This window comes from Malaclemys terrapin, chromosome 8 (genome assembly GCF_027887155.1).
Source record: "Malaclemys terrapin pileata isolate rMalTer1 chromosome 8, rMalTer1.hap1, whole genome shotgun sequence".
NCBI lineage: Eukaryota > Metazoa > Chordata > Testudines > Emydidae > Malaclemys > Malaclemys terrapin.
Genome location: NC_071512.1, coordinates 1906785 through 1932901, shown reverse-complemented (window position 1 = coordinate 1932901; position 26117 = coordinate 1906785). Strand labels below are relative to the sequence as shown.

Here is a 26117-nt window from a genome sequence, read left to right as displayed (position 1 = left end):
TGACCCAACCAAGCACCTGATACTTACTGTTTTACCAGCCTCTTTTGGCCAGACTCTGCTGCAGTAGGTCCCAGCAGCAGGGGTGTGGTGCGGTGAGACTCACCGGCACAGCACCTCCTGCTGGTTGTCTCGGGAATTAGCTCTTCCATCCCAGAGTGCCCTCTGCCGGCTGATGTCTCGCCTGCCACTGGCCCCCGTGTCCCTCCTGGACCCCAGTGCCCTTTGCCAGGGGTTCTCCCACCGCAGCAACCCACCCAGGAGAACCCCCAATCCCCTATCTCCACCTCACCTCAGTAGCTACTGCCAGTCTCCATCTAGTCCCCACTCACTGGGGAAGACGCAGTCTGTTAACCACTCCTCATCGGCCAGGGAGGTTGGACCAACTGCCTCTGCCTATCTCTGGGCTGCCCCCCTTCAGCCCTAGTGCCCTTTTGTGGGTCCTTAACTCAGCCTGCAGCCTGGCGCTTTGCTAGGCGGGAGCTCCCAAGCTCCCTCTGCCCTTCCCCAGTACTGCTCCGCCCTAGGTCCCCTCCTCAGCTCCCAGGCAGCCAGGGTCCTTCTCTCTCAAGAGGCTAGAGAGAGAGTCTGTCTCAGTCTCTAGCCCTCAGCCTCTTATAGGGCCAACTGTGGTCTGATTGGGGCGTGGCCCCAGCTGTGGCTGCTTCCCCCAATCAGCCCAGCTTTTCCCCCGCTGCAACCTTCTCCCAGGGTTGTTTTAAGCCCTCCAGGGCAGGAGCGGGGTGACCACCCTGCTACCAGGGGGCAAAGCTGACCGTAAGCGACTGCCATGCTGTCCTGATCTTGCAAGTATTCTGCCCGGAGCCGGTGCCTGGCTTAGTTTAGAGGCGCTAGAGGGCTGGTCTAACTCATTCCACCAGCCTGTGACCCCAAGAAGCCGTTTCCAATGTCGTGAGATTCCAGGATCTTGGTTCTGTCCCTTTCCCCGGCTGTGCCCCTGCGACAGCTGCAGTGATGGGGTGACCCAGGAGTTGATTGGGCACCTGGAGATCCCGGTGCACAGGGGAGATGCTGCTGTGCCCAGCGAATCCATCGTTAAGGCAGCTTTGCGATGGTGCCGCGCCATTAAACTGCCAGAACTCAGGGGAGGCTCTGACTCGTCAGCTCCTTGTGGAGCCTGGGAGCCGCAGGGTTGGAGGGTTGGGGCTAGCTGGACCCAGTACAGTCCTTTATCCCCTTCCATCCCAGTGTGGGGTTTGTACACCCCATCCCAGGAGCCCATCCCCACCAATCCCTTGCTGTTCTCCCAGGCAAAGAGCTTTTCCTGCAGCTTTGCTCCACTGATAACACTCAGGGGGGAGGGATAGCTCAGTGGTTTGAGCATTGGCCTGCTAAACCCAGGGTTGTGAGTTCAATCCTTGAGGGGGCTACTTAGGGATCTGGGGCAAAATCAGTACTTGGTCCTGCTAGTGAAGGCAGGGGGCTGGACTCGATGACCTTTCAAGGTCCCTTCCAGTTCTAGGAGATAGGATATCTCCATTAATTTAATTTAGGTCTGGAAGTGAGTCAGAGACAGGGAACGTATGGCTTGCTTAGGGATTTCTCTAGGAGGACAGGGCATGGCAGGAGGTGACTGTCTCATTTAATGCCTGTGACTGGTTACTGCACTTTGTGTTCTCATTAACTCAGTCTGTAAGCTGGGGAGAGCCCGTGTGAGACACGGGAGAGCAGAGTCCTTCCTTGGAAAGGGGGAAAAAACCACAGAGGTAACGAAATGTGCTGAGTTTGCTTTATTGGACATGCAGGGGGATAGTCAGTGATGCTGTCAGGAGCCCTGGAAATGGAGGATGAGAACGTGGCTCCATGCGAGGATCTGCTGGTAGGAACTAGAAGCAAATGGGGGTCAGCTCCATATCAACGCTCGGCACCCCCGAGGATTCAGCATTCTCCCAGTCGCGCAAAGCAAAGACTTCCAAGGTTTTCACTAGGGGGAAAGTCAGAGACACAGAACTCAGGACTGCAACCCTTACGGGCAATGAGAGTAACCTTCTGTAAGGGCCCCAGTCAAATAACCAAATAACCAGAGCCCTTTTGCTGACAGGAAAAATTAGACTAAGTTTACCCAGCCTCCAGGAGGTAAAGACAGAGGGGCGCAGGCAAGGGCTTGAATTACATCATAATTCTGTTTTCATTTTTATGAATAACCTATTTATTCTGTAAAAAGTGACAGAGAGTCCTGTGGCACCTTATAGACTAACAGACGTATTGGAGCATAAGCTTTCGTGGGGGAATACCCACTTCGTCATTCATGAGGTTGATGGATTTCCACTCCATATGGCTAAATGCAGTGCCTTGCGTGGTGTCAAGTATCAGAGGGGTAGCCGTGTTAGTCTGGATCAATTTATTTATTCTGTTACTTACAAGACTTCTTTGCAAAAGAAGCATTTGTTGCTGTGTGATCTGCCATCAGTGTCACAAACAGGACTGTACTCCCGGGTGCAGGCAGCCGGAGGCCTCTGGTACTCACTGCAGAAACCCTACAATGGTGTTAATATCACTGTCAGTGTTATTGCCTGTATTGCAGTAGTGCCCCGACGTTCCCCTGGTACTGGGTGTGCTGTGAACACAGAGGAACGGACAGTCCCTGCCCTCAGAGTCAGACTGTCTAATCCTGTCCCTCGTCTCCTTCGTGGTTCTGATGAACTGACTTCCCAATTCCCCTCTCGCTGTCAGGGGGAGCCGAGCCCGTCTCCCTGGTCCACGAGACTCTTCCGAACCCGCATCCCAAGGTGTCTGAGCAAAGGGGTGTCCGTGCAGGCCCAAATATAAAGAACCTCATGTTCTTGTGATACTGTCCCCTTCCCCGTTCCATCTCTGAGCTGTTCCCGGTGCCTCCCCCAGGCCCATCACAGACGGTGTCCTGTCCAGTAATGTATGAAGTCCGTCCCTCGGACCACATGGCGTCTCAGCCCCAGGGATTCGCTCTCCCCTCACTAGGGCCTGGGGGAGAGTCTGCTCCCACATTGACTCATGAGTTCCAGCGTGTTTCTAACCCAGAGCTCCTGGCCGCCATGATGCTACATACCAGGGATCGGGGCAAGTGACAATTGATTGACAGTGAGACTTAGACTCACCCGACGACCCTGGCCGACAGAGTCTGAAAGAAAACAGACACAAAGGACACAACAAAGGGAAATGTCAGAGGGAAACCAGCTAAAAACATTGATCTCTGCCTATGACAACGGATGCAGATTGCTAACCAGCAACTGGGCCACGGGAAGGAGTCCTGCACTCTCATCCAGTTGCTGTGATAAATAGAAACATGGAGAGTAATGCACCCACAGTCTGACCTGAAAGCACAGAAGATTAGGGTTGGAAGAGACCTTAGGAGGTTATCTAGTCCAACCCCCGAATACCATCACCGGACCCACAATTAACTGCAGGCGCGATTGTTTGGAGTTCCCAGAGTGGGGTTTGGGGAAAGCCCATAATGGCCCCTCAGTAACATCTTTCCAAAGGAAATGTCTGTTTCTGCCATGAGCCACTTCCCCGCTTATGACACCCAAACACCCACAGCTGGAGCTCGGCTGGTCTTTAACAGTCGAGCCCCGGCTGAAGGTTAGAGGATCAGACACAGAGCTCTGTACAGGCTGCAGCAAAAGTTACTCACCCTGAAAGCTGGGGACGAGCCCCAGAGCGAGGAACACAACGACAGCTGCTGTCTTCATGGTGGACGTGGTTCGTGGGTCTGCTGGAGTCTGTTAGTGCGGAGCTCTGCAGATGCTCTCCCAATGCAGCCCAAGGGTGGAGACCTCATATATATAGACAAGAGGTTGGGCTCTCCAACTGGATTATGAAATCCCTGTCGAAATGGTCACTGAGGCTACAAACCAGTACAGTGAATGGTCATTCCCTATTCCTAATTCATCATGTCTGGTTGGTCATCTAAGTCAAATGGACATTTGGTGCCCCCTGATTGGTTGGTTGAAACTTTTGCAAAAGGAGGATCGCGTGTGCCAACTAACAAATAACCAATACTCTTGTTACGAACGACACTCGTCATTGTCACATGATCACAGGGCTTGGCATGAAGAACAGCAGTTCCCAAATCCTAATGTAAACAATCCCACATTACTGGATGCTCGTAAGTAGGGCAAGAATGTGGCTGTATCAAATGCCCTTTGGGGACTGCAATAAATATTAGTGGGGAAGGTTAAACTGCCCTGACATACACGGGTGAGTTCAAAGTCAGCCTTTGTAAATCGTGTCGCACCTGCAGAGGAAGGCAGGTTATTTACATTCGATCAGGTGTGTCTGGGGCTCTGTTGGTTGCTGAGAACTGCCACCTTGCGTCCCAGTCACATTCATCTTTGCTGTCCTGCACCAGAAACCGGCATATTCCAGGGTCCATGCGCCCTGTCCCTCACACACTGCCAGCCACTTTACCATTCAAGTCCCTGCCAGTCTGTTGGTAACAGCAGCTGGGAAATTCGATCTGGGCCAGGAGGGAGGGGAAACGGCCATGTGGCACCAGTGTGCAGCCAGTAGCCCTGTGTCCATATGTTAATGGGGACAGGGCGAGCTCCCTCAGGCAGCCCCGAACTACGGCAGTGGATAGGTCTGGTGGGATCCAGAGGAGCGGGACGAGCAGAGGCTGTGCTGCATGGGGCAGGAAGGCAGCACAGATCCCATGCGGAGGGACCCCTCCACCCCTTGTGCACCAGGGAGATCATGACTAGGGTCAGGGTACAGGTCTCTGCCGCGGGGATCGGGAGGGATGTGGGGTCGCTGTGGGCTATGGCACAGTGGGGCTGTACATGGCCCCAGTGCTGCTGGGGGGAAGTGGTGGGATGTTCCCTTCTCCGCTCCCAAATGCAGGAGCAGCTGGGCACTGGGTAACTGTCTGGGGTCGCCGGGCTCTGCTTCTGGGCTGGGGATTCCTCCTCCCCTCTGCCCCAGGCAAAGCCCTTGAACTCTGGCTTCGCTCTTGGCTCCAGGACTTACACCACTGAAAATACGGGGATGAGCCTGCTGACTCGTCACTGGCCCTGTGTCAGCCCAGGTCAGTGCCTGGCTGGTTCAGAGCCCCATAGTCCCTCCAGCACAAGGCCTGTGGTTGGGGGAGAAGGTGCCGCGGATAGCTCGAGGCAGGGCCAGGGCTGGAGCACAGCGTAACCAACCCCAGGCTTCAAAATTCATGATTCCGGACACCACAATCCCAGGACCGGGATAAGGATAATAAATGGGTCGGGGGGATTTTGATTTGCCTGTTGGTGCTTGATCCCTTAGTTGTCACATTTCCCAGCTTGTCTCTGAAATCACAAGGGCAGAAACTCGCGTTTTTAAAGGAAAGCCGAGACGCCCCCATGTCTCCTGGGTCCAGGAGCTGGGGCTTTCAGAGCAGCAACCACGGTGAGACTCATCGGGGGAATCACAGGGCACGGCAGGTCCGCAGGCTGGGAGCGGCTGCAAGGGTGACGCCCATATAGCAGGCAGCCGAGGGCTGGGACTGGCGGGCCTGAGGGCCAGGCTGGGGAGCAGTCTGTGGCTGACAAAGGAGAGGGCCATGGGGAGGGGACCAAAGGCCGGGACCCCGGCTGGGGGACCTGCAAGCCCGTGTGTGATGGTCTCTGGGATGGAGGGGGGTATTCCTGGCACCAGGCTGAGGAACCCCCCACATCCTGCTGTGTCAGTCGGCCCTGAGGAGCTGGGCTGGGAACTGTGGAGTTTAGCAGTGGTTTGTGGTAACTATGAAGCCATTGTACCCAGGGTACAAGGTTGGCAGGTTGTTGGTCTGCTGCACAGGGGCATGAGGGCAGCACGGAGCCTGGCCAGAGGGACTCTGCAATCCCCTGTGCACCATGGAGGAGACGGACGGACTGTGCATCTCGTGGGTCTCTAGGGGGGCAGGGTTGGGAGGAAAGTGGGGCGGTTATTGGGGAAGGGGGCACCCCACAGCATGGATCGACATGGCCACACCCACACCGGGGCAAGGAGAAGGACAAGCCCTTTACACCCCTGACAAGTAACCCTGTGACCTGCGTTTGGGTTATTGATCCTATATCCTCCCATCCCTTGCTGTTCTCCCAGGCAAAGACCTTTTACTGGGGCTTTGCTCATGGTATTGAGAACACTCAGGTCTGGAAGGGAGTCAGATACAGGGAACGTGTCTGGGGTTTGTGTATCAATTTCTCTTGTAGGAAAAGCCATGGCAGGAGGTGATATAATACTTGCCAGTCTGTGGCTCCCTTAATGCCTGTGACTGGTTATTGCACTTTGTGTTCTCATTAACTCCGGTCTGTAAGCTGGGGGGAGCCCGTGTGAGACACAGGAGAGCAGAGTCCCTCCTTGGAAAGGGGAAAAAAAACCACAGAGGTAACGAAATCTGCTGAGTTTGCTTTATTAGACATGCAGGGGATAGTCAGTGATGCTGTCAGGAGCCCTGGAAATGGAGGATGAGACGAGAACGTGGCTCCATGCGGGGATCTGCTGGTGGGAACTAGAAGCAAATGGCGATCGGCTCCATGTCAGCGCTCGGCACCCCCGAGGATTCAGCATTTTCCATGTCGCGCAAAGCAAAGACTTCCAAGCTTTTCACTGGGGGAAAGAGAGACACAGAACTCAGAGCTGCAACCTTATGGACAACGCGGGCAAAGCTTCTGTCAAGGCCCCAGTATGTCAAATAAGCAAAGCCCTTTTGCTGACATGAAAAATTAAACTGAGGAAGTTGACCCGGCCTCTAGAAGATAAAGACAGATGGGTGAAGGCCAGGGCTCGAATTACATCACAGTTGTATTTTGTTTTTTATTAATGGGCCATTTATTCTGTTACTTACTAGACTGCTTTGCAGAAGTAGCATTTGTTGCTGTATGTTTTCCCATCAGTGCCACAAACAGGGTTGTACTCCTCAGTGCAGACAGATGGAGGCTTCTTGTACTCACTGCAGAAACCCTTCAAAGAACATTAGTATTGCAGTTAGTGTTATTGTCTGCATTTCAGTAGTGCCCCGACGCCACCTCCCCCCCGCCAGGCTGGGCATTCTCTGAACACAGAGGACCCTGGGAGCTCGCAGTACCTACTCCTGTCCCTTGTCTCCACTGACGTTCTGATGAACCGACTCCCCAATTCCCCTCTCGCTGCCAGGAGGAGCCGAGCCCGTCTCCCTGGTGTAAGAGACGTTTCTGAACCCACAGCACATGGTGTGTGAGCGAAGGGGCATCTCCACAGGAAACTCTTTTGTTCCAGTGTAGACGTACCCATGGGTTCTCAGCCCCAGAGATTCACTCTCCCCTGGCTAGGGCACGAGGTAGAGTCTGCTCCTGCTTTGACTCATCAGTTCTAGCATGTTTCTAACCCAGAGATCATGGTCTCTGTGATGCTACAAAGCAGAGACTGGGGAAAGTGACTATTAATGAACAGGGAGAGTTTGGCTTACCTTACCAGCCTGGCCAGCAGCATCTGGAACAAAACACAGACAGAAACGATACAATGAAGGGAAATGCTGGAGTCAGTTAAGAACATTCATCCCTGTGTAGGACAATGCATGCAGCTTCCTAACCAGCACAAGAAGTATTAGCAAGAAGTGTCATGCTTACAATAGTCCTGCTAACACACCCCAGAATGATGTTCTCTTTTTTTTGCAACAGCGTTACACTGCTGACTCATATTTAGCTTGTGATCCACTCTGACACCCAGATCCCTTTCCGCAGTATTCCTTCCTCGGCAGTCATTGCCCATTGTGTATGTGTGCAACTGATTGTTCCTTCCGAAGTGGAGAACTTTGCTTTTGTCCTTATTGAATTTCATCCTATTTACTTCAGACCATTTCTCCAGTTTGTCCAGATCATTTTGAATTTTCATCCTATCCTCCAAAGCACTTGCAACCCCTCCCAGCTTGGAATCGTCCGCAAACTTTATAAGTGTGCTCTCTGTGCCATTATTGAAATCATTGATGAAGATATTGAGCAGAACCAGACCCAGGACCAATCCCTGTGGGACCCCACTCGATATGCGCTTCTGGCTTTATTGTGAACCACTGATAACTACTCTCTTAGAATGATTTTCCAACCAGTTATGAACCCACATTATAGTAGCTCCATCTAGGTTGTATTTCCCTAGTTTGTTAATGAGAAGGTCATGCGAGACAGTATCAAAAGCCTCACTAACGTCAAGATATACCATGTCTACCGCTTCCCCCCATCCACAAGGCTTGTTACCCTGTCAATGAAAGCTATCAGGTTGGTTTGACAAGATTTGTTCTTGACAAATCCATGCTGTCTGCTACTTATCACCTTATCATCTTCTAGGTGTTGGCAAATTGATTGCTTAATTATTTCCTTCATTATCTTTCCGGATACTGATGTTAAGCTGACTGGTCTGTAATTTCCCAGTTGTTTTAAGCAACCTATATTAAAACAACATCCACCTGTTGGTCTCATCTTTAGCTTTTGAAATGCAGGCCCCTGTCACTTCAGTCTAAGGACTAGCCCTGTTAGCTGCCAGCTCTAGTAATGCCCTGATGTTCTTTCAAAGCAACATCGAGCCAACAGAGGCCAAAAAACGTCCATTGACCTCAGTGGAAGCAGGATAAACCCAAACTATTCACAACAAAAATGGTTAATGGCTTTCCTTTAAAAAGCCTGTTATGGAGTAGTGCATTTCAGCGGTATTTAATACCACAGCCACTATTCTGCCATTCATTTGTCCTGTGCTCCTCTGGCGCTGGCCTCTGACATTGGACTCCACTTCAGGTGTCTTTGTTGTTCCCTGATCTCTCTTTAAGTTTGAAGGGTTTCCTGGCCCTGCTCATTAGTGGCTCTATAAGGAAACATGTGATCTGGGTCATCAGCAGTCACACTGCAAAGAGTCAGCCTAGCCCGCAACATGGGTTGCACTGTGCCTCATTGCCTTTGGGAGCAGCCTGCTTTGTCACTCTCTGTTTTTGCGTTCTTGTACATTTGGGTTCTGGATTCTAAGATATAAAGTCATATTATATCGCAAGCTTCCAGAAAGAGAAATTTACATTTTTATCGAACATCTGTTTGGATGCTGTGAACATAACACTGCACACTCCGCCATGTACCCCACAAAGGCTGTCTGGTTCATTCATTGACACTGTCTGAAAAATATCAAAAAAACTAAAGGTTGTGTCTCAGCAGCTGTTTTGCAGGATCCATGACCTCACCAAAAGCCATAAAAACCTAGGCAGCTATCTCCTATCTCTCTCCTCTATTTGCATGTGTCCTCAAAATTAAGTCATAGCAAAGAATTGCATCAGCAATTTCTCCAGTGTAATGAGATGTTTCATTCTGAACATCTGGCTCTGTCTTTTAACAAAACTGTATCCAGTTCACTAAGATATCAACCCCCCCAAGTGAAGATTATCTGTATCAAGGAGCTCTGGATCATCCAGCATTACAAAGTAGGGATTAAAAAAAACATATTTGGAAAGGATCTAAACCCTCCTCTTTTCTACTTTGGCAATGCTGTACATGTTGTCATGCTAATTAAGTATCCTTGAATTGAATTAATTTAGGGCATAAAGCAACTCCTAAGTAATAGAAGCTAAGAAGAAGCTTTTCCTGCGGGCAGGTTTTCTCAGCTTCTCTCTCAGCCAGAACCAGAGATGAGAAGAAATTCAGAAAGAAAGGGGATTCCATGGATGTTTGGTTTCTAGGGGCTGTGAATCTTTTCAGCTGCCTCGGTTTCTGGCAGAGTCAGTGATATCCCAGCCCAGAGAGAACCCCGGGAACAGCCCTTCCGAGCTCTGGGATCCGTGCAGGGAGGTTAGAGCTCCTACAATCAGCTCAATGTCCAGGCTGTGCAGTGGCATCTCAGATATAAACCAGCTGCTCCTGGAATCAGCCACTGTGGGGATGTGTGAATCCCTGTATAGATCAGAGTGAGGCTGGCCCCGACCTTTCAGGGGGCAGAGGTATCAGAGCCGGGCTCAGCACAGGCTACAGCAAAAGTGACTCACCTGAGTAGAAGCAGCAAAGTGCCAGAGCGAAGAGCAGAACGGCCCCTGTTATCTTCATGGCGGACGTGGCTGTCTGGTCTGCACTGGACTCTTGGTGCTCCGCTCCCTCAGTAAACCCCACAGACAGAGCCCCACTATATATAGGGTGTCGGAGAACCCACCTTCATTGTGACATCATCCTAAATAATCACTCACAACTCCGGCAACCGGAAACAAAGCTCTCGAGGGGAATGTGAAACTGTAAACAATGTTTCCTCCACAAGAAGTTTCCAGGATAAGTTGAGGAGGTTACAAGTCACACCCTTGATTTAGTGAATAATGGCATAGTTATGTGGGTTGAGTGCTCACCATGGGGACATGGGCACCCAAACCTGGCTATGCCTGTTTGTCATGACTGCGAGTGCAGAACATATTTCTCATGCTGCGCGTTAAAGGCACTGACCCAACCGAGCACCTGACATTTACCATGTTACCAGCCTCTTTCAGCCAGACTCTGCAGTAGGTCGCAGCAGTGGGGGCAAAGCTGACCGTAAGCGACTGCCATGCTGTCCTGATCTTGCAAGTATTCTGCCCGGAGCCGGTGCCTGGCTTAGTTTAGAGGCGCTAGAGGGCAGGTCTAACTCATTCCACCGGCCTGTGACCCCAAGAAGCCGTTTCCAATGTCGTGAGATTCCAGGATCTTGGTTCTGTCCCTTTCCCCGGCTGTGCGCCCTGCGGCAGCTGCAGTGATGGGGTGACCCAGGAGTTGATTGGGCACCTGGAGATCCCGGTGCACAGGGGAGATGCTGCTGTGCCCAGCGAATCCATCGTTAAGGCAGGTTTGCGATGGTGCCGCGCCATTAAACTGCCAGAACTCAGGGAAGGCTCTGACTCTGTGCCCAGCTCCCTGCTCAGCCAGACGTGAGAAAATCCCATCAGCATCTTCTCTCGAGCCAGCCGGCTTTCGGGAGCTGCTCTTGCCTTTGGGTCTGCACCAGCGACTCAGCCCCGTGTTCCAGTCTGCTGGGCCACTTTGTGGGAGAGGTGTAGACGTAGGGCCCAGCCCTGCATGGCGCTGGGCACCCTCGTGAGGAGCTGAGAGCTATTTAGGACCAAACCAATCATACTAATATGAATGACTATCTCCCTGGACTGATCCTGCTCACCTTCACCATGGTAGCATGAATGCTACATTAAAGGTTGTGACTTACCAGCTGGGGCTATCTAAGTCCCCCAGTGCAAGTGGAAGGACATAACCAGAGATTTTTTTTCTGCAGTTTCCAGTCTAATGTTCTATCTTTCCGTGTTGATGCCCCTTGAGTCCTCAGTCTCCAGCAACCCAGTGGATAGCAATTCTTTGGAGAGGAAAGTGTCTTTTGCATGTAATTCCTCTTCTCCATATGTTATAGTTTGACTGCACAACTTCCTTTCTTCAGAGTTGGGAGGAGCGATATTTTGGGTGTCAAAGTTTGTGTTCACACCATCCTAGAGGTGGTATGGGAACTGTAGAGAGATCTTAACTTCACTCCCTTCCAGGAATTGAAGTAGGGCTTCCTAGGAGATGCTGAGGTACCGGTAGTGTGTCTGTGCACATGGCACAACTACCAGTACCTCTTGGGGCATTCTTGGAGAATGGGGAGGGAATTCCTGCTTGTCTCGCATTAGAAGCTCAAGACCCAATGGACTCCAATACCATGGTGATGGGCAGGATGCAAATGCCTAGGTTTGATAGACAGATGGACAGACAGAGAGACAATTCTTCCAGGAAAAAATCAAGATGGTGTCCAGAAGAGAAGGCGAAAGAGGAAGAGTTCATCATGGTGAGTAACTGGTGGCTCTTAGACACCCCATCTAACCTGCAGTTTTGCATCGGAGACTGCAGATGATGGTCTCTTGGTGACATGGGAATAGTTGGGAGAGCTCCTCTACAAATGGTGTCTCCATCGGTACAGCAAGTTGAAGGACGTTCTTGTGAGCTGCTCTTCTTGTTTATTTCCAGCTAAGAGGAGCAAGGGAGGGCAGCTGGTGGTTAAGTACAAGCGTAGTAGATGCTTCTCCTACTCAAGTTTCATGCCTTCACAGAGGCCAAATTGGTACTTGGCATAAAGCCATTGTAGCCACCGTAATGTCAAAATGTGCATGGCATCAAGATGGAGCTGTGTGCCATCTCAGCTTCTGGCCATGAAATGGAGCGTTACATGCTTGATGGTATTGGGCAGCTCCTCAAAACGTGCAGGCCCTCTGGATTTCAGCCTCTGTTTTGATGTGTATGGCAAACCCATTAAAATATGCCCTGCCTTGACTCCCTTGGGGTACATTTTGACAGACACAGGAAGCCTATCCAAATATGTCCTGCCCTGGTTTTCACTCTCAGCGTCAACAGGGCAGAGTCGGATGCATTTACTGAGCCAGAGACCTTCAGCTTCAATCGCCTTTGCTGAGGACATTTGGAAATTAGGAGAGAACACGGAAGAGATTTGTGGTGTTTCAGTGAATCCATAAAAGCAGAGCTGTGTGCCCATTAAGGCTGGTTGAGACATCAACGTGCCTCACACACACTTTTAAAATAAGGATATGGAAGGTGAGGGCAAGCAGCACCACACACACACACCCCTATTCCTCTACCCAGCGACACAGGCCTCATTGCTAGCACCAACACCATGGGCCCCAGAGAATGCAGCGCGCCCAACCATCCCTTCTTCACAGCCCTGCCCTGCTCAAAGATCTTCTGGAACACAACACAAACATTCCCCGGCTAGCAAAACCCATCCCCCATGCCCCTCGCTCTGCCTTGGGTTCAGATGAACTCAAGAGAACGTTACAGGCGAGGCGTATGACAAAACACTGTTGTGTTCCTCTTCTTAGCGGCTCTAAAAGGCATTCACATGCTGCATGGAAGGAATCAGCATTAACCACTTTCTCTGCTGGCTAACAAGGACACAGAAAGACTCAAGTTCTATTGAATAAGGTTCTTCTTTCTAAAACCCTACCTGCTCTTACCCTGCGTCAGACAGCCGGCGTTCCGATAAAGTCTGGGTTCCATGGTGTGGACAAATTGTCTGGGGTCTGGATGAGAGGGGCTTCCTGGGGATTTCACCCCCATCTCCCACAGCTCCCATATCTCAGCTCATGGAACTACCCCTGCACTGGTGCCGTGTGCTTGGGTAAGTGGGAAATGCCTGTGGAAACGGAGAGCAAAATGCAGGGGGAGGACAAGGCCTGACGGAGACCTCAATTCCCAACGTACCTGTGTGCATTCCCTGCACACGCTCACTCCTCGTGGTTAGAACGCTTGGGTCAAGCTCAGTAGCAAAATGGGCATGTTTTCCTGCAGTGCACGTTTTTGTCATGACGTCTCCTCTCCTGGCCTGTTCTGCTCTGGTGAAGTTTTTATAAACTTTGGGAAAAGTTCCCCTACCATGGGAGAGCATCTCAGCAAAGGTTTAAAAGCATTCTTGGCTCCACTAGCAGTGATAATTCTATTTCAAAGATGACAAGCAAACCCCATCTTTTAAAAGGCACCGGATTCAATTAAATACCCTGCCAGCGTTTCCCATCAAAGGCGAGGAGAGATGTGTGACAGCGGGTAATCAAGCCAAACTCCAGGGGTGTGGTGCTTTGCTGCTTCTCATGTTGCCATCCCTCTGGCTACCACACCCACATCTCTGCCTCTGATGATAGCGTCCTGGAGTCTCCACTGACTCATGCTCCTTCTAGCAGTGGCTTCATTTCTACTCTGCCTATATGCCAGGCAAAGGAGCAGGAACGCACTGAGGCGGAGAAAGGAGGGGTTAAGGCTCCTGGTCTCCTTCTCCTCTTTTCCCCACCTTCAGAAGGGGGGAAGCCACGTCCCGCTATCTCTAGCAGAGACAATGGCTGAGTGTCCTGCCATGTATCTTTGCTGATTCCCAGAACTCAGGCTGAAGTGCAATGCAGCGGGAAGTTCCTTCACCTTTCTCTAGCAGGCTCACTCACTGTCCCCATCTCATTCTCATCCTCATCCTCATCCTCCGACTGATTCCTTCAACCCTTCCCGCAGAACCAGGGGAGATGGCACTGGAAACAACCCCTTCCGTAGCTTCTGCAGAGGCTGGAAGAGTTGTGACTGTGATGAATTCCTCATTAGAACAGAATGAGCAAAGCCTGTCCCAACTAGCAGACTTCACAGAAACAACGGACACACTTCAGGAGCCCATGCTACTTAGCTGAATGGAAATCGGGGGGGCGGGGGAGAAAAGCTCCCAAGAGGTTTGGATGGGGGTAACACTGAAATGGCCAGACAGAAAAACACATGGAAATATATGTAAACAGCTAACCTGGTATCATTTGTCATTTCTTTCTTTCAAATCACTCATTCAGTGTGTCAGCATATTACACTCCATTGGAGTGATGCGCAGAGCTGAGATGGGGTGTTGTTATGCTGGAAGATGTTAATAGCAGCCATCAATCACAGAGCTGGTTAAAACCAGTGGGTGTGCTAACCACCCTTCTTTCAGGTTCCATGGAAGGAGCAATTAAGCCCCTTGAGGCCATGAAATAATAGGAGGCCACTGCCCAAGGCACTGGGCCACATGGCAAGATCTGATCAGCGCTAAGCCATGTGGGTCAAGGGGTTTCCCTAAGACTGGTTGCAAATGCAGGGATAAGGGGATGGATTGGTTGTAGCTCTGTGCATGTGTGAGACAGAAAACCAGAAGCCAGTGAGGGAAGCAGTATTGAGAATTGTCCTGAGTGGGAGCAGAGGACAGAGCACCTTAGGGTACATGGCTGGATGGAGGGGCAGGCTTGGAAACTGAGCAAGGAAACTGCCTGTTGCTGTTTGCTTCTACTGAGCGAAACAGGACTCTGTAGATTATAAATAAACAGGATCGCACCAAAGAAATAGCTGACTAATATAATCAATTTCTCCACCTAAACAGAAACAACCTAACGAGGCCCGGAATATTGGTTAACCACTTGGGCCAAGAGGGCAACAGTACATTCTGAGACAGGAGAAATCAAGCATCTCTTGAAAGGTGAATGAGTCTGAGAAGAATCTGGATCAGTGCTTTTCAATCTGTGGTCTGTGAACCAGGTTCACAGACTATGTCTAAGATTAGCAAGGGGTCCTCACCCCAATTCGAAAATTTTTAGGGGTCGGCAAATCAAAAAAGGTTGAAAACCACTGCTCTAAATCAATATCATCAGAAGGGCGGAATGGGTGTGGGTGTTCGAAAGGGAAAGAGAGAGAGAAAGTTTTGTAAACAGAGAACAAGGAGCAGTGACTCACCACAGAGCATTTAACTGAGCCCGGGAAGCCAGATGAAAATTGGGTGTTGCCTGTCTCCTTTGAAATATAATGATTCCTGTTCAGAGATGAGCTGCCCCTCAAATCTTTGCTGGGACATTGTATGACGACAGGGAAGCATGTCCAATATTTATAAAAACGTACTCAAAGCCGACGAGGGGATTTATCCCAGAATATAGCCCCATTGCCTGTGGGAAGGTGCCTTTGGAATCAGGTATAACGATGTGGCAGGAGCAAATGGAATATTGCCATTAGGAGTTGGGTCAGGCAAACTCCAGAGGCTCATGGGGATGAGATTAAGGCTTGTTGGGAATTTTTTAATTAAATGTTTTTTTAATTGGAAAATGCCAATTTGTCAAAAACAAAGTTTTTCAGGGGAAAGGGTCAGTGTAGATGAATTTCCTAATTTAAAAAAAATGTTGAAAACCAGATTTTGAAATTGCTGAAACACACCAGTTAGACACGTTCTAACTGAAACCAATGGAGGTTCATGCTCAGCTTGTGTGAACGGCCAAACCTGCTGGTCCAAAGTGAATGATTGTAGCCAGCGGCTCTGCCCTCAACGAAGTGTAAATGTTTGAGATTGCTGCCTCTTCTGACATCAACGTCACCTCCCTTCTGAATGACCTGCAGAATTCCTAGGCCACACAGGTCAGTTCCTCAGAGTCTGGTTTACTCCAAGTGTAACTTGCTTTTTTTACACCAGGCCTGGAACAGAGGTGGTCACAAACAGCATGCAGGCAATCCTCTATACCCAAAATCCCAGCTCACACTCATATACCTGGTTCCTAGGAAGATTCTCGGTCCTAAGAATTGCCTCTAAATATAGAACAAATAAAGCAGAGAGCAAACTCTGTGCTGTCTGCCAGAGCTTCTCACAAAGGGTCACTTCAAAAAAAAGTGACAACATAACTGTAGTTCTTCAAAGACTCAGACTCATAGACTTTAAGGTCAGAAGGGACCATTATGATCATCTAGTCTGACCTCCCGCATGATGCAGGCCACAAAAGCTGACCCACCCCTTTCCCTTAACTCAGCTGTTGAAGTCCCCAAATCCTGTGATTTAAAGACTTCAAGTCGCAGAGTATCCCCCAGATAGCGACCCCCGCCCCATGCTGCGGAGGAAGGCGAAAAACCTCCAGGGCCTCTGCCAATCTACCGTGGAGGAAAATTCCTTCCCGACCCCAAATATGGCGATCAGTAGAACCCCGAGCATGCAGGCAAGATTCTCCAGCCAGACCCTCATTGACCATTGATACTATTTACCAGCGATGCCACGTTGTTGACCAATTGACTAAAAGACTAAAAACTTGCTCACTCCGTAAGAAAAGAACACGCATGTCTATGTGTAGTGGCCTTTTGAAACCACCAGCCGTATAAAGTGATACAGAGTCTTGAAAGGCTGTGTGGTCTAGAAGGAAGAACACAGACCTCCTGAGTTCAAATCTGACTCTTCCAGTCATGCACTGTGTGCCCTTGGATGAGTCACTTCTTTCTGTCTCAGTTTCCCCATTTGTGTAACATGGATGCTTTGAGAGTGTGTTAGCTAGTGCTTGGGACATAGAAAAATGCTAAACAATATCATGTGTCATGGGGGCAAATTCATCCCATGTATATGCTGGATTTACACCAGGTATAATTCAACCCATGCCTGAATCTAATACCGGCAGAGTGATGGGAAGTGAGCAATATCTTTTCTGGTAGGTTGTCTGGTGGCGGATTACAGTGAGGAAACTCAGAGAGGCACTCAACAAAATTCACCTTCTGTGATCTCTGCAGTTGGGGATTGGAAAACACAGCTGCTGGTGACCAGTTAGAAAAGATGGACTGGTACCAGCCAGCTGATTGATATCACAACAGGACATGTTCCCCTCTTTGTGTGATGTGTCAGACTTAACATGCAATAGGGAAACTGCCATATTCCTGCAAGCAGGGTGGAGCGTGGATGTGTGTGTGTAGAACAGAGCTTCATGTAACCAGAGAACCACCAGACCCCACCTCCCTCAGCTTCTTTTAGTGCTGGAGATTTTCACCGTTCATCCCACCCTCTTGATGTTAATTGAGCCCTGGGGTAAGCAGGTGTCTTCAATGCTGCACTCACACCAGGAATCAGTTTGGCCCATAATGAGTATAAACCCTGCATAATTAAACGGGGGATGGTGTTAAGTGATAGGATCAACCACTTAGGGTAACCCATTCTTACAATCACCTCCTGTCACCTGTGGGACTCTGGTGCAATCACAGACCCTGTAAGATTGTCTATTAACTCCCACTGGATGCCTGCCATGGATCTGGCCAGAGGCAGGCTTCCCCAGCTGTGCAAACTGCATTGCAATCACTCCGCAAAGCAGCCAAAAAGCTTCAGGGGCAGGGAGTCCATCCAAACAGGGAGAATGTTCATTCAAGTTGCCGAACACTGAGCTAGGACTGGGTAGTTAGTGCTTATTCGCTTTTATTCATTTTTTTTTTTTATGTTCTCAAACTTGCTTACAGAAAAGTAAAAGTTTGAACACATCAGCAGCACATAAGGGAAAGCTGTCTGAATGATCCTGTTTTAAGTAAGCCCTAGTTATAGTGGGCAACCATTTTGGAGACCCTAATGATGAATGTCAACAAAAATCCTGGGCTAAAGTGTGTTTTCCTGCTTTACCTTACTAACACTACCTCTAGGGAAAATCCATCCCATAATTTCTTCCTTCTACTCTAATAAACGTGGCATGCATCATGTTCGTTCACATTTGTTGCCACACTGAGATTCATTTTGGCTTTTAAAAATTGCATTCACAAGAGCCAAATACAGAATAATTATCAAATTCCAAAGTGTCCTAGAACAATGTTCTCTGCGTGGTGCAGCCGGATATTCCAGCCTGAAAGGTATGCTCGGGGGGGGGGGGGGGGAATGCAGGGATATTTCTGGGAAGGGATCTCATTAGGAGACATGTTAACATCAGTGGTATGATAGAGCATACAGCATGTGAACTTAGGATCCCCATAAGTATGCCTTGGCTGGCTGTCTAGCTATCTGGAGGCATATAAAAGGTGAGGCATATTTTGAGAAGAGTTGGCAAATGTGGGAAGAGCCCAGTATAGTGTGTTGGAAAAATCTGGCAAGTTTAAACATAGTGTCTGGGACAAAATACCGTCAATCTGCTTACATTTGGGATTGCTGGCTTTGCTTGACATATCAGGATCACTGCAGTCGCTAGCTGGATGCTTCCTAAGACTGCGTGAAATGGCAAAGTCTATACAAATCTCAGAGCAGATGGGACTTGCCATAAAACAAGCTGCCATTCAATGTGCTAAGTGTATTGCCTCCCTCCCCCCAAAAAAATCCTTGTTCTGAATTGTAACCGCGATGCCTGAACAGAAGGAATATTGTCAGAGTGAGTGTTATGGACAAGCAGCCAGCAAGTTATGAACAGCAAGTCAGAGGTCAGATTGCGTTCAGCTAAATGGCCCAAAGGTTTGGACGCTTGTCTGAATTAGGGGCTCAAACAGTGGTGTGACAGTGGAAACAGATTGCTGCCAGAGTCGCTTTCTTCTATCACTGAACAAGGCACTGTGAGTAGAGGGATTACCCTGACAGCCACTCTCTCCTTCGGCTTCCCTGGCGAGCTTCTGCCCAGAACCAGCCCTAGCCCCCTCCTGCCTGCCTGCCTTCCCACTACAGATTTAAAGAAACAGCAGCACACACATCCCTCCCTCCCACCAGCTTCTTTACCTCTTTGTAGTAAAGAGCTTCCTAATCTTGCCCAACATACAGAGGCTGTCCACTCCCTGTCCCTGGCCTAAGGAGTTGAATATACAACCCAAAGCTGTGCCGACCCCTTCTTGTGGCTGTAAATGGGAGCTGTCATAGAGCAGCCCCTCATGGCATGGGACAGTCCTGCAGGCACCCTGCCTCAGTTGCTCTCAGTTCCAAAAATAATCCACTTACACCCCGAGTCTGTAAGAACAATAGTTCCCCTCTTTCAGGGGCTAGCTTATTCTGATTAACTCGCTCCCCTGTTAGATTCGGGGGTTCACAGCCCCCCTTCCTGGGTTATGCCCTAGCTGAGTTGTTTCTCCTGGGAGGGGAAGGGGAAGGGGACTTAGCAGCTCCTTTAATAAGCTTAGAACCTCTTTCTGGGTCACCTTCCCCCCACCTGCTCCTCAAGTGCTTAATTCTACCCAGCTGAGTGTAACAGCCCCGAGCACCTGTCTGCACTGCCTGGGGGAGGGGAGCTTTGCCCTCTCTCCCTACAAGGCTTTTGGTCCCAGATCCTCAAAGGCATACAGGCCCCTAACTCCCACCGAAATTACCATGAGGATCTGCCCAGATTTAGGCCCCACGGTGATCCATAACCCACCACTCAGCTGCCGCCTACTCTCGCAGGTGCCTAAACTCACTCGGCACCTACGTTTCTGCTCCTGGGCACATCCTGCAGCCTCAGACCGGTGCCTGTCCCCCTATCTCCTGCCCAGCCCCCGGTGTGAGCCCCGAGCCCGGGGGAGGCCTGTCTCGCCTGTGGGGCATGGTTCAGCATGCCTAACTCCACACAAAACAGCTGGGGCGAAGGGGACCTCCCTCGTAAGCACTAGCCCAGGTGTGAGGGTCTCGCCTGGGATGTGGGGGAACCATGCTGAATTGCCCCGTCTGCCAGATGAGTAGAGGGTTTTGAACAGGGGGTTCCCATCTTTGAGACGGGGCCCTTAGTCTCTGGACTATGGGCTGGTCTGATGTGAGGCTGCCTCAGTCTCTCCTGTTAAAGTTGCTCCACTTTGTGTTAACTATGAATTGGGGGAGGGATAGCTCAGTGGTTTGAGCATTGGCCTGCTAAACCCAGGCTTGTGAGTTCAATCCTTGAGGGGGCCACTTAGGGATCTGGGGCAAAATCAGTACTTGGCCCTGCTAGTGAAGGCAGGGGGCTGGACTCAATGACCTTTCAAGGTCCCTTCCAGTTCTAGGAGATGGGCCAGAGAGAGAGACTGACTCTGTAGTTAGGAGCTGCTCTGGCTTCAGATGTCGGGAACCCTGGTTCAAATCCCCTTTGCTCATCAAGCAGTGGAGGGAATTGAGCCAGGGTGTGTGTGTCTCTCTCTCATTACCATTGTATCTTTAGTGGTAAGACAAGACACCCATGGTACAGATGGGGAACCGAGCCACAAAGTTCAAGATCACACAGGGAATATGTGGCAAAGGTGAGAATTATTAACACCTGTCCAGCCAGCTCCTAGGAGAGCTGTTCTCTCAGAGACACTGATGTAGGACTTAATCAACTGGTGCCACAGCCCTGGGTGTGGTTCCTGCTCTCTTTTTGATGTACTTGTCATTTTCCTCTCTAGAAAAGGAAATGTGATGCTGTAGTACAGAAATCTCCCATAAATTGGGCCCCCTGGTGCACATTGCTAGTATTACACACTATTCTCAGGCACTGTCTCACTTCAGCCCTTCTCTGTTTGTTTGTGACGGAAAAAGGAAACAGTCAAAAAATTCTGCTGAGTTCACTTTATTGGACAAGCAAATTGGAGACACTGTCGTCCCCAGCAGTTCCTGGGGAGAAGGGTGTGTGGAGACCGTGGCTGGGAGCAGGGATCTGCAGCGGTTGGTGGAGAGCGAAAGCAGAAGGGCAGCTTTTAACACTCAGCAGTGAGGAGGCTTCAGCATTTTCCAAGATGCTCCAATCGAACACTTCCCTGACTTCTCCTATAAAAGGAGCAAAACAGACTCAGGCACTACTGGGGATAAGAGACGTTCAACTCCGTGCCACAGACACAAGCTAGGACCTGGCGCCTGGGAACAGCCCAGTCTGTCTCAGACACTGGCCAATTCCTGATGTGTCAGAGGAAGGTTCAAGCCCCTTTTTTAACTTCTTGCCGGAGGCAGAGCGGTCTGGACAGGAGGGGGCTCTGGCTTTTCCTTTAGGGTTTTAGACCTTGTTCCACAAAGACAGTCAGTCTGAGCCCATTCAAACTTTGAATTAACATTTTTGCCGTGGGGCACGTGGCTCCCACAGCCCTGGAAACCCTGTAGACCCCTCTCCTGATGTTCTCAGAGGTGCAGTTCACCCCTTGCGGGGGTGTGGCAGAAGAGGCCGGGCACCAAGGCAGTTCACAAAAGAAGGCTCAGGAAGGACTGAACTGCGGGCACAGGCTGTGTGCCAACTCCCTGCATGCCTGGATTTCATTCAGGGAGCAGAAACAGCTTCCAGTGAATTTTGATTCCTCTGGAGCTGGTCTGGGTGAGGCGCTTCACTGAGAAACCTTCTCACTGGGCCAGAATTATAGACTGGTCCATAGAAGCAAAATGGAGAGAGGGCCTCCCTCCTGGGAAGAAAATCAGGAAGTCAGAGCAGCTCTACTCATTTTAGTGACCGTTGCTCCCACTTACTTGACGGCCTTGCAGAAGGAACATTTGTTGCCGTATGTCATGCCATCCGTGCCACAGTGGGGGTTGGACTCCCTTGTGCAGTACATGCCGTCGTCCATGAACTCCTTGCAGTCAAACTGCAAAAGTAATAATAAAACCCATTAAAACTCCTTCCCCCCCTTCGTTTTCCTCCACGACTCTGATAATCAATTGACTCACTTTAGTCTTTCTACTGAGAGGAGTTAAAACAGCAGCAAGGGCGCTGCCTGCTCCCTAATAAATTTGTTAGTCTCTAAGGTGCCACAAGTACTCCTGTTCTTCTTTTTCCCTGGAGAGAGAGATCCTTCCACGACCAACAGATGTGGCTTCAGAAGGAGCATCTCCACAGGGCTGTAACCACCTACTTATCAAGAAGAAATTCTGGTTTCCCAAACAGGCTGGCCCCGTCATGTCAGAAGCAAATAGATATCAACACTCTTAACACCAATCAGTCTCCAGTGCGGCTAGCTCCCTGCGGCTCGGAGCCAGACTGTCCTAGCTGAGTGCACCGACCTTTCCGAGGCACTCAGAAACTGGGTGAACAAGCTCAAGTCAGGCAGCTTCCGTTTGTTAGGAAAGGTTAAGACAGGCATCGGTATAACATAACGCTCGGTACCTTCCCACCGGATGGACAAGCGAATTAGAGTTTGTGAATGTCTCCAACATGACAGTGAGTCAATTGGATTCTAATCGCATCGTACAGCGGGTCTGGCTTTGGTCACCTTCCAGTAATTGACTCTGCTATTGGGTCATATACAGCCTTGGCAGTCCCTACCTGCAGTGTCTCTCTCCTGGGAGAAGACTGGGCCGTGGGGCTAGAGTGAAAGAAGCAGTGTGACTCTGCTCTGGGATCCATTCTGCCGACACTGTGGTGTGCTGAGTCTGCATGGGTCTCATCACATGGACAGTCCATCTTGTGGGTCTGCCTGTGTCCCACAGCCCAGCTATATAATTGCATCCCATACACAAGGCTACATTGCCATGAGCGCTGGGGGAGCCTGGAAGCACCCATCGCTTCCCCCTTTTTTTTTAGGGTTTTCCAGGGCCTGAGCTTTTCCTTACAAAGCCGTGTCTCCGGAATTGGGAGAAAGTGCAAAGTCAGAAGCAGAAACAGTTGCACTAACCTGGCCTCCATCTTTACTGGCCACATCTGGAACAAAAACACAGAGAGACAAGATTTTACAAAGCCACCAACTATCTGAGAGAAGCTGAGTGAAAGCTAAGTCAATTTACAAAAAATCTTGAAAGTTACAATATTTTCCTCAATATGATCTCCTGCAGTACAGGCTGCGTGTGGGGGAGGGGAGGGTTAATCAATCAATGATCGGAATTGTTGTGCAGGATTTTATTAATTGACCAAAAATATTAAGTGACTTATTACAACCACTCAGCTGTTGCATTGCATCCTGGGTACATTCAGCAAACTCCTTGGGGTGCTAGCTAACCCCTGCGGCAAGACAGCGATTGCAGCAGCGCTCAGCAGGCAAAGGGTTAAAAGGGAAGTTAAAAAAATATATTGTAAGCTATGTGAGTGTTTTAGGTTGCAGCAGGTCTGAATAACTAAAGATGGCTGGTGTTGTCTGTGGCTTCTGAGGGCAGGGAGCGGAGACAAGGGCCCTGGTGGGGGATGGAAAATTAGCCTGTCCGGGTGGTGATTAGCCAGTGCTGGTGATCAGCTGTAGACTCCTGGTCAGTTCTGTAGCCAGCAGTTCATCCCATGACTGCTTCCCCCGGGTCAGGACCCAGGGAGACCCGGTGCAGGGCTAGCTGCGCTTAGATTCTTCCTGAGCCAGCCAGGGAGAACCATACCAGCTGTCTGTTTCCGTCAGCCACAACAGATCGATCCCCTTTCTGTTTCCTCAGCCCCCGACAGCCTGCAGTCAAGCTCTCGAGGTGAGTCCGTATCTCCAGCTGGGGGACATTGCAATGGCTTTAAGGAGGAACCTCCCAGCTGGGGGGTAGGTTAATGTAGGCTCCTGGGGGCCTAGGTCGTGCACTCGGTGGGGGCTCGGTCTCAGGGCGGCTCCAGTTTCGCCTCCCGCAAGGCAGGGCCGCCATCGCCGCTCGCGGCCGCCTCCCCGCTGTTGCCAGGGTAGCGCTTTTGTCGTTTGCTCTAGTGACTGTTTGGCCTGCTTGAGCGTCTTCCAGCTTTGCTGCGACGCGACACGTCACAAAACTGCCGCTTGTAATGAAATCTTGTGACAGAATCACTACGTCGGCAACGCTGGGGAAGGCAGAGCTGGCGGGATGGAGAGGGATGCCTGGGGGGGCAGGGGTGATGCCAAGCGGGGCTGGGGCTAGGCAGGGGGAGGGCACAGGAGAGAGCAAGGGGGTGTTGGGTAGGGAGAGGGCAGAGGGCATTTAGGGTGTTGGGGGAGCAGGTGGGCTCCGTGAGGGGCCTCTGGAGGGTCCCCATTCCCTCACGGGGAGCTGAGTGGCTCTGGTGGGGAGGCAGCCCTGGGCTGCTGCCTGCCCCGGAGAACTCGGCTGCGGGGTGCTTCTCTGGGACGGACTATGCAGTGTCGGCCTTACCCCGCCCCTCTTGGGGTTTTCTGTACCTGGAGGAGCAGGTCGTGGTGGAAGGGGCACAGCCTGGCTGGAAGGTGGCCGATGTGAGCAGGAGATACGGCGGCTCTCTGCTCCGGAAGGAGAGACGGCAGCTGAGCCCGGGTCTGGACTCTGGGGGGGGGTCCTCCTGGCCCCAGGGAGACCCCCCCTCCCCTAGACCCAGCTCTCCACTACAGAAGGAGAGACAGCGGCTAGGCAATCAGAAGTACTGGAACACCGTTGTGCTGGCACGACACGGGCACTGCCCTAACACCCCTCCTCTCCGGGCTGCCAAGGACTCAGCATCTCAGGACACCCATGCGTGCCACAGGCAGCTTGGCTGGAGCCTCAGACATCCAGCCGGCCACTCCTGGCTGCCAGGAGCCACTGGTGCACCTGCTCTGCTTACCAGCTAGGCAGCAACTCTGCCTCCCCTCCCCACCCAACTGCCCCCTAAATATCCATCCCTGCTTCTCCCCCACCCACCCAGCACCCCCTAGACATCCTAGCCCACTCCCCGCAGAAACCCCAATTACCCATCCACCTAATCCAACCTGCACTAGCAATTTTTATACCTCTCCATGTTTTATCACTGCTGCTTCGGGCAGGCTGTGTGGTACTGGGGGCCTGTGCTTTAAGGGCTGAGCTTCCCAGAGACAGAGACTGGGCAGGGCATTGTGACAGCCTTGTTGTCAGGCCGGGACACAGAATAAAGCAGAGCTCTGGAGAGCAGCGTAAGTCCCCGCTGATCACTGAACACCACAGGCTGTGTTGACCATAAGCTGCAGTTTATAGCTCTGTGCAAATCTTTGGGAAATTAGCTCAATAGATACTTCGTGTAACATGTCACAGGTGGAGCGTGACGAGACTTATCAGCTGTGCCCTCAGATGCCCCAAACAGGCTTATATAAGACCACAGGGCCGTCTGGTGTCCTCCTCCCCTGGAGCTCTGGTGGATCTCTGCCCTAATTAAGTTTCACTTTGAGCTGGGTGAATAAGCCATGATCAATCACTGATTCCGTGCCTGTCCCCTCTCTTTGCCCATGCGCAGCCTCTATTAGCAGAAATCTGTGCTGCATTCTTTGCTCAGTTTCCATGTTATCTCAGCCCTGACATCCAGTAATCAAGGCTCCCTAGGCCTAGAGATGTTAGCCAGGGCTATGTACAAGCTGCGGGAAGAGTTACTCACCCGAGAAGAAGAAGAAAAGAGACAGGCCGAGTAGCACAAAGAAACCTGCTGTCTTCATGGCTGTTTAATGCAAGGCCAACAGCCTGCTCAGTAGATGCGCTCTCAGCAATAAACCCACAGAGAGTGCTCATGTACCTGCCTCTCCAGCTCTTTATATACACACGGGCACGTTCACATTCCTCACCTGCATTATGAAAACTTTCTCCCTCTCCTTTCTCAAGGTTTCTCAAGTAATCATTGGCCCTAGGAACCAGCTGCCGTTCACGAGGCTCCATCCCAGGTGTTAGGAATGTAGCCCTATCCACATCAAACCCAGAGAACTGGGTTAAGTATGCAAGTCACACGTTACGGCTTGTAAATGGCTCCGCCAATGGTAATCTCCCTTTCTCCAATAATCACAGGATTCTCACGAGGGAGAACTTTCAAAGCAGTGACTCAAGAGGGAGGCTGGTAATTGTCCTGCTACGGGGGCCCTTCCCGAGTCCCTGCAGTGGGGTTTTGCAGCGCAGCAGGCTGGCTCTTCAGGGACGTGTAGGAAATGACTCACACCAGGAGAATGGAGTGGGTGTGAAACCAGTGATTTGGTGCACCCTTTCTATTTTTGAAGTCAAGTCTACATTTGTTCAGCTGGGGTGGAGAGAGGCAGCGGAAAGTGACATGATTTCACGGCCGTTTGCAGAGTCCCAGATCAGGCATGCTGATGCTCCTCCTTCAGCTATTTAAACTAGGGCTATATGTTGTTTTTCAGTTCTCCTAAAACACGAGAGTACATCCTGGCCCCGGTCCTACC

At 50.8% G+C, this 26117-nt stretch overlaps 2 protein-coding genes across 3 annotated transcripts; both read right to left on the bottom strand.

The window, feature by feature from the left end:
• Nucleotides 1–6342: 6342 nt before the first annotated feature.
• LOC128842230 (ovomucoid-like) lies at nt 6343–10025 on the bottom strand. The gene is made up of 4 exons (XM_054038062.1): nt 9938–10025; nt 7394–7416; nt 6794–6909; nt 6343–6555 (listed from the first exon to the last, which is right to left on the bottom strand). The coding sequence occupies exons 1-4, from the start codon at nt 9993–9995 to the stop codon at nt 6510–6512; spliced, it is 243 nt and encodes an 80-aa protein (XP_053894037.1). The 5' UTR covers nt 9996–10025; the 3' UTR covers nt 6343–6509.
• A 10651-nt stretch (nt 10026–20676) lies between these two features.
• On the bottom strand, nt 20677–25636 carry LOC128842351 (serine protease inhibitor Kazal-type 6-like). 2 transcript variants are annotated; one of them, XM_054038287.1, is made up of 4 exons: nt 25512–25636; nt 22716–22741; nt 21574–21689; nt 20677–20889 (listed from the first exon to the last, which is right to left on the bottom strand). In XM_054038287.1, exons 1-4 carry the CDS (start codon nt 25600–25602, stop codon nt 20844–20846), a joined length of 279 nt encoding a protein of 92 aa, XP_053894262.1. In that variant the 5' UTR covers nt 25603–25636; the 3' UTR covers nt 20677–20843. The 2 variants fall into 2 exon arrangements, with proteins under 2 accessions (XP_053894262.1, XP_053894263.1); XM_054038288.1 differs by lacking the exon at nt 25512–25636 and adding an exon at nt 25328–25455.
• Between the last annotated feature and the right edge of the window lie 481 nt (nt 25637–26117).